At 37.2% G+C, this 8,176-nt stretch overlaps 1 protein-coding gene across 1 annotated transcript; it reads right to left on the bottom strand.

The window, feature by feature from the left end:
• Positions 1 to 1,188: 1,188 nt before the first annotated feature.
• On the bottom strand, positions 1,189 to 7,328 carry LOC107683416 (protein cornichon homolog 1-like). The gene is made up of 5 exons (XM_016479473.1): positions 7,175 to 7,328; positions 5,955 to 6,023; positions 2,878 to 2,990; positions 2,584 to 2,727; positions 1,189 to 2,451 (listed from the first exon to the last, which is right to left on the bottom strand). The coding sequence occupies exons 1-5, from the start codon at positions 7,253 to 7,255 to the stop codon at positions 2,424 to 2,426; spliced, it is 435 nt and encodes a 144-aa protein (XP_016334959.1). The 5' UTR covers positions 7,256 to 7,328; the 3' UTR covers positions 1,189 to 2,423.
• Between the last annotated feature and the right edge of the window lie 848 nt (positions 7,329 to 8,176).

The following is an 8,176-nucleotide window of genomic DNA, read 5'->3' as shown; positions in this document are numbered from 1 at the left end:
AGAGGTTGCTTTGTTTCCTTTCCATATGTGAGTAACATTGGTTTTTGTGTCTGGGAAACCATATGTTGCTTATGTGAGTGAGGTAATTTGGATGGTGGGGTGGATAAGTCATGCAGCTGTTTGCAATAATTCCTGTCAATTCTTTCTTATCAGTGTGGTCATTAGCAAGGAAATCTATTGCATCAATTACCTGTTAAGTTAACCAAACCTTTAATTTAAACAAAACAACACTAATCGTCATACAATCAAAACAGTTCAAATGCTATCGTGCTACTGAAATATGAAAAAGATTTTTCATTTATTTCATGTTTGCCACATGGGTGTACTTTTCGATAAACTATGACTGATATAGCTTTGTGCAAAGCAGTATCACTCTTGTATAATATTTTTGGAATTTAAGTCATTTTTATCATTGGATTTTGTTTTTTTTCACTGAAAATGTATGCAGTTTATGTTTTCAGTTTAGTTAACATGACTACCAAAGCTGAAAAACTGTTATAAATATTACATGACAAAATTAGCAATATTATTATTCATAAGACGATCATATTAATAATAAAAAAATAAAACTATTATCCTATTCTTTGTTTAAAGAAAACCAATTTTAACCATACTTTATCCAAATGGAATAAACTGAAGTTCACACAGAATGGCATCATAAACTAGGCCATGAGCATTTGTCATGATTCATCAATTACCTGTTAAGTTAACCAAACCTTTAATTTAAACAAAACAACACTAATCGTCATACAATCAAAACAGTTCAAATGCTATCGTGCTACTGAAATATGAAAAAGATTTTTCATTTATTTCATGTTTGCCACATGGGTGTACTTTTCGATAAACTATGACTGATATAGCTTTGTGCAAAGCAGTATCACTCTTGTATAATATTTTTGGAATTTAAGTCATTTTTATCATTGGATTTTGTTTTTTTTCACTGAAAATGTATGCAGTTTATGTTTTCAGTTTAGTTAACATGACTACCAAAGCTGAAAAACTGTTATAAATATTACATGACAAAATTAGCAATATTATTATTCATAAGACGATCATATTAATAATAAAAAAATAAAACTATTATCCTATTCTTTGTTTAAACAAAACCAATTTTAACCATACTTTATCCAAATGGAATAAACTGAAGTTCACACAGAATGGCATCATAAAATAGGCCATGAGCATTTGTCATGATTTGTCTATTGTGGGCTTTATTGGGAACTTTAAAACAATATTACAAGCCAAAAAGAAAAGAAAGAAAAAATCACAATTTACTACAGCTCTTGCAAGACTTTATTACATTCAAACACACATCAAGCTGGATTCACACACACACACGGGAAACAGATCAAATACAAAATCAAAAATAACCTATTACTCTGAATATCAACTTTGTGGTCTAGCTTGGTGATTATGAACAACTGTCAGTGTGGTAAAGAATCCTTCCACACAGCTCTGCTCTGAATCCAGATGCAAACTCTACAGCATCACTTCAGGACTGAAGCCTCTGGGATTTGGGACAGGCTAAAAGAAAATGGCATCTTGGCACACTGAGATCATGCCAACATCAAACCAAAAATATTAAAAACAATGTCCACACTCATCTCGATCTCACAAAAACATAACAGAGGTAAAACAAAATCAGAAAACAATTACACTTAGAAATACAAAATGCACACAAAAATAAATGTAAAAGCAAAAAAAAAAAGTGACACGTGGAGTATTTCCAGGGTGTACGAGCAAAGTAAAGCCTTCAACACACTGAACGCATCAGTTCTCATTTGCGACCAACAAGACAGTAAACAGTGGTTTTGACACACTTGAAATGAAGCATTCATCTGATAAGAACCATCAACATGAAGCAGACCACCAGCATGAGTTCAATTTCATGGACTTACAAGATCATGAACCACCAAAGCAGCACACGACTCTGAAGGACAAATTAAAGAATTGACTGAGCTACAAGGCAGTAATATAAGATAAAAGAAGTCTGTAAAAATGCTAAAACCAAGATCTTTATTTTGTCCTACAGTTTGAAAACACAAGAGTAAAATCTTTGCACATATCCATCAGTGGTATAGTGTTGAAGCCCTTGTGCCTCTGTTTTGGACACAAACTGTTTCCTCTCATCTACTAATGCTCTCAGTGTGTGAAGTGCTTTGGCATTGGTGCGGCATGTGTAAGTCTAAAGAGGTTGTACTAAAGAGTTGGTAATCATTTATTTTTGCATGTGTGGTTCTGGAGTTGTGCAGGCTGCTTGATTCCTGGATCGTTCTTTGCCAATGAGGAGTAAATAAAGTCAATGTCCATTTGAAACAGCTGAGCAGAACTGAGAGAGATGGCAGAGTCCAAATTCAGCTCCATTTGGGTTTTAAAATCAGCATCTCAAACGCTTCCATATATGCTTTCCAGCTCTATCCAGTTTAGGAGCTCACCAAAACGTAGATCATTCTATAATATAAACACCAGAGAAAAATATAAGCTATAAGGTTTCTTACTGACCCAAAACTTTTGAATGGTAGTGCATATGAAATTAAAATATAAATATATACAAATTATTATTTATTTTTAAACTCTACATACCCGTAAAGATAGTAGAAGAATGAGAGGAGGTAGAATGCAAGCTTGCACCAGCCCTCCTTCTGACAGTATGCCAGAATATCTGCGTTCATTATTGTAGTGGGGTCATACAATCCAGGTCCACTCATCACAGGGCGGCTCATATACCTGCACACAAACAAACACTTGACGTTGCACTTTGAGCAAGACACAATGTTGACTAATCACTTATTAACTGTAGAGAAACTAACTTGACACATCTGCTGAGGTGTTTGATATATTCTCTGTGATTCATTTAGGGCTGAGAGCCCCACCCACCTCCAGATGTGATAGGACAGCAGGGGCATGTTGAGTCCAAGCGTCAGCCATTCTGCGGCGCACAGGAACATTACGCAGAAGAACACATGGATGAGGTACTCCGGCAAGACGAGCTGAGGAAGCCAAATAATACATGGTCAGTGGACAACACATTTACACAGATTCATCTCAGAGACTAGAGTTCTACTGCGCCTGAAGCCTGTGACCCAAGTCTAGCCAATCAGGTGTGAGATTCATTCGTATTACCCACATCCCATGAGCTCTAGTACTTACTGATCTGCTTAAGTAAAATCTAAATCTCTCTAAACCTCAAAAGAGCAGGATCTGCTGAGAATAATTGTGAGAAATTAACAATTAAAGAAATAGTTCACCCAAAAATTAAAATCTGCTCACCCTTAGGTGAACGTGAAAGTGACGTGACATGTGGCCAAGTATGGTGACCCATACTTGGAATTAGTGCTCTGCATTTAACCCAACCTACAATCCCTGCCGGTACGAGACTCGAACCCGCAACCTTTGGGTTACGAGTCCGACTCTCTAACCATTAGGCCACGACTACATGTTGTATGACTTGTAGGTCATACAACATGTAGATGAATTTGTTCATCGGTAAAAATTGAGAAATTTAACATTACATCACTTGTTCACCATTGGATCCTCTGCCATGTAGATGAATTTGTTCATCGGTAAAAATTGAGAAATTTAACATCACATCACTTGTTCACCATTGGATCCTCTGCCGTAAATGGGTGCCTTCAGAACGAGAGTCCAAACAGCTGATAAAAACATCACAATAATCCACAAGTAATAGATTCATTACAAACATGCAGCTTTTTTTACATTAATTGTAGGACTGGAGTCGTGTTAATTACTAGTGGATTATTGTGATGTTTTTATCAGCTGTTTGAACTCTCAATATAACGGCAGCCATTCACTACAGAGGATCCAATGGTGAGCAAGTACAGTTTCAGCAAATTTTAATTTCTGGGTGAACAATTCTTTAAACGCAAATGTAGAAATACTCTCAAGTGCTCACACAACTAGGTGTTTTCAAAAGGCTAAAAATGCTTTGTGCTGGTGGAAACATGGCCTAAGGACCTTTGATCCATTTAAGAATTTAAGACATCAATATCAAAATTCAAACCAACCAAAGGACCTCTCTCCTGCCAATGATCTCTGCTCAATAACCTCTGAAACAGGCCATCTATCATATCCTAAAGCAGTTGAAGTTTCTAAAGAGCATACTGTAACCCATCTGCTTTAGATTTAGTTAAATATAGAGTGCTCTTAATAAATGTAGAGTTTCTTTTATTAGGCAAATAGAACATCTGGCCATTAGCAAATTAGTGCAAAAAACAGATGAGTCGACATTAACTACACCCCCAGCCCACAGACAAAGATATGGGAACAGAGGCAGGATCATGTTTTTTCATAGGGATACAATGCCAGTCAGAGTGAGAACAGCAGCCGTGCTGAGGGAGGGAGCAGCTACAAGGACCCCAGGCTGCCCCTGCCATGCCTGATTATAACCAGTAAATGTAGACAACACATGAAGCCCATGCAAAAAGAGAGAAAGTGTGTTTATTCTGCTTTTGCCCAACACAAACTAACAAACAAAATTAATTCAAACTGTCAATGGCGATTATGAAGAACATAAATATGGAAAATGGCCTCAAAACTCAGATAGTGTTCGGACACAGCCAACCAGAAATACCCCTTTCTAAAGGATGCTACTGCTAAACTCTAAATTAATGTGCACCAAAGATGCTCAATACATCTGCTCTTCTTTCCCGTTCATAGCTCAAGTGCACTTGAAATAATGACATCTTCTGCATGATCTTAATGGTGCAATTGTTTTGCAGCTGAGCCAAATTTAGAAATACACTTTCTAGGCGAGGCATCATAAATGGAGTTAGTCGCTCTGGGTAAAGAGTAAACGGAGGGGAGGGCAGAACAGCACATGCATGTTCTGAGCATTTGCAAGTCTTTTCAGTTAACACTTTTCCCTCTAAACCGCTGTCTTTCCTACACTCAAATAAACACCTGTGCAGATGACAGCTGTGCCTGTGCCCAGACCCACAGTAACGGACTCAACCAGCCAAACATGAGCAAAATAAGAGCAACCCTGAAGGAGCAATCTGGGTTTTGTTCATTCGGCAGATGTGATGGCGTTTGCAACAAAGACAAACTCTGATTTCAAGCTGTCTAGTTGGCGTAATCAAAGTCCTGCCTCTCTGCTTGGCTTGTTTGTACATTTGTGAGGTGTTAGTCAACTGAAAAGACATTTGTAAACACTCCGCTCGTGCACACAGAGAGACTGTTACTGATCTTAAACTGAATTCTGGTACCAACCTTCAGAGCAAGCCTGACCCTTTTAATAGTCGCTCTGGGTAAAGAGTAAACGGAGGGGAGGGCAGAACAGCACATGCATGTTCTGAGCATTTGCAAGTCTTTTCAGTTAACACTTTTCCCTCTAAACCGCTGTCTTTCCTACACTCAAATAAACACCTGTGCAGATGACATCTGTGCCTGTGCCCAGACCCACAGTAACGGACTCAACCAGCCAAACATGAGCAAAATAAGAGCAACCCTGAAGGAGCAATCTGGGTTTTGTTCATTCGGCAGATGTGATGGCGTTTGCAACAAAGACAAACTCTGATTTCAAGCTGTCTAGTTGGCGTAATCAAAGTCCTGCCTCTCTGCTTGGCTTGTTTGTACATTTGTGAGGTGTTAGTCAACTGAAAAGACATTTGTAAACACTCCGCTCGTGCACACAGAGAGACTGTTACTGATCTTAAACTGAATTCTGGTACCAACCTTCAGAGCAAGCCTGACCCTTTTAATTTTTTTCACCCTGTCAACTGTCTTTGAGCCAATCAGAGAAAAAAAGGTCAAATGCAAATATTAAGAAAATAAGACAAAATGCAAATCAGAAAAATCGAACCAAAGTAGTGTTAGTGTTGGAAAGCAACATTCACTGCAGATGATTTCATCGATTAGCAGAACAGTGTTGAGATAGAAGAGAAGAAACAGGAGTGCATGCATCATAAGCCATCTCTCCAAAATCTCGCACTTACCGGGTTTAACGTGTTACATTGGTCTATAGGATTCTTATAGTCCGTCTTCAGCTCATCAAATGCAATTATCTGGAAAACATTATCATATGTCAGGAATATGTTATTCTTTAAGAAACACTTAAATTGTTTTTAAACATTCAGAAATATATGTGTGCTGAATGAATGAATTAAATTTCAAATTAATATTCATTTATAAACAGACATTATAAAATGCTAACAAATATGAATTGTTAACAAATTGCTCCTTGAGGAGCTTAATATTTTATGAGTTTTATGATGCGGAAATGTTGTAAATTTAAACCGCTTTAATAGTAGTCTGTAAACTCAAGTGTTAAGCCTTTTTGACTCATCCATCCCAACTTCAAAACATATGCAGTGTACTATATCCATCAAGCCTGAATCATTCCGATTATAATTATTTACTCATGAATAGTCATATTATAGTCATAAATACTACAAATCTAATTTATTACCAAAAGTAATATTATTATATTTAATGTAAATATTTCCCCTTGGGAATCTTGGGAAAAATAATGGTGGGAAATCGATATTCCCGTCACTGTAGTGACATTTGTCTGCATCGATTCTGGTTATTAAAGTGTTATCTCTGAAACAAGTTAATAGCATCAGGCAGCAATGAATTAGCCTACGAGATCTGAACAGTGGTGCGGTTCTGTTCGCAAATAACTCATAATGTGACTCCCAATTTTCACAAAAAACATGACAGTTCTGTCTAAATCTAACATTTAAAGGCCCAAATGATGCAGACAGACCCAGTGACTCCAGATTGAGAGGTTCATGTATAAAAGATCACACTGCGTCGGGTTTTTGATATTTATTAGCGTCTATTTTGTTGATTTTAGTAGCAGTTCTGATTTATCACTGATCTGTAAACACATGCACCAGAGCTAAACGGGAGCGGGCGCCCCATCCGCCCGTGGTCACAACAAACAGATATAACAAATTGGTCAACATAGCGTGAATTAAATATGACTAACTCTGTAGATAATTCGGTTAAATACACGGAAGGCCCCTAATTGTTTAACGGAAGAATAGCGGTGGTGATGATGATTATAATGGGTGTCACCAGCTTTCGCTCGTGCCATTCATTCGCGTTTTGTCTCGCGCTCTGCTGTGTGTCTAACTAATGCCACTATCCGCCAATTATCTGTGTGCTCAAAGTCTCGCCAATTCGGTTGGAGTTTAATTAAAATACTTACATGCCAAATAGCGAAGAAGATAAGCGCCGCCGTCAGCAGTAGCGCCAGCATATAACAAAAGGCCGCGAATGTGAACGCCATTTTTCGCTCATGTGGAACTATCCAGACCGACGACTGCTGTGACGTTGAGACAGCTGTAAGTCACGTGACTGGAAAAGTCTCATGGATACTCGAAAAAACGCGAGATCTTCTTCTTCTTTAGTTTTTTTGCGCATAACAATAAAGCCAGATCAGATGAAGAAAAAAGGGTTTGCAATGACATTTGGAGCCCGTTTTTCCGTGGAACACAAAAGTACAGTTTTTGAAGAATGTTCATGCAGCTCTATTCTTAAACTAAAAATACCATTAAAATAGTGCATAGTAAACATATTACTATATTCCAAGTGTTGTGAAGCCATATGATAGATAGATAGATAGATAGATAGACGACTAGAGCTGCTCGCATCTCAGCTTGTCTAACAGACATTTCTTGCTACATCTCTTCCATCTTTATTTGACCCTCTAACTCTAGCACTCTCTATTCTAATTCTATTCTTAAAAAAAAACACTTGTCCCTTTAATTTGCTGCTTGTTTTCTTTCTTTTTTTTTAAACTAACACTTGCTTGCTAATCTTTTTGTATTCTATCTGTTTTCTTTTCATTTATTATACAATTAACAAAAGCAAAAAAGACCTCTAACACTAGCTTGCTCTATTCTTTTTCTAATCTATCTGTTTTCTTTTTATTTATTATATTATTTAAAAACCCTTGCTACGTGTACTGCGTTAAGCTAACTGAGACTTGTTATAGCACTTGTATATCATTGCTCTTTTGTTGATTTTGATTGCTGCCATTGTCCTCATTTGTAAGTCGCTTTGGATAAAAGCGTCTGCTAAATGACTAAATGTAAATATATATGATAGCCTTTGTGTGAGGAACAGACCAAGATGTAGACTAATATTCACTGATAATATTTCTCTCTGCCAAAGCTCTGAAATCTCAATCTCCATCCCAAATTTTATT

Source organism: Sinocyclocheilus anshuiensis, unplaced genomic scaffold (assembly GCF_001515605.1).
Source record: "Sinocyclocheilus anshuiensis isolate Anshui unplaced genomic scaffold, SAMN03320099.WGS_v1.1 scaffold413, whole genome shotgun sequence".
Taxonomy (NCBI): Eukaryota; Metazoa; Chordata; class Actinopteri; order Cypriniformes; family Cyprinidae; genus Sinocyclocheilus; species Sinocyclocheilus anshuiensis.
This window is presented reverse-complemented; position numbering and strand designations above follow the sequence as displayed.

Bases quoted from the DNA above. Each gene is read 5' to 3' on its own strand.
- LOC107683416 (XM_016479473.1), bottom strand. From the start codon at position 7,255: ATGGCGTTCACATTCGCGGCCTTTTGTTATATGCTGGCGCTACTGCTG. The intron at 2,991-5,954 runs GTAAGTGCGAGA...TGGCTTCCTCAG, and splicing joins AATGTAACACGTTAAACCCG to CTCGTCTTGCCGGAGTACCT. The intron at 2,452-2,583 runs GTATGTAGAGTT...TTTATATTATAG, and splicing joins TTCTTCTACTATCTTTACGG to AATGATCTACGTTTTGGTGA.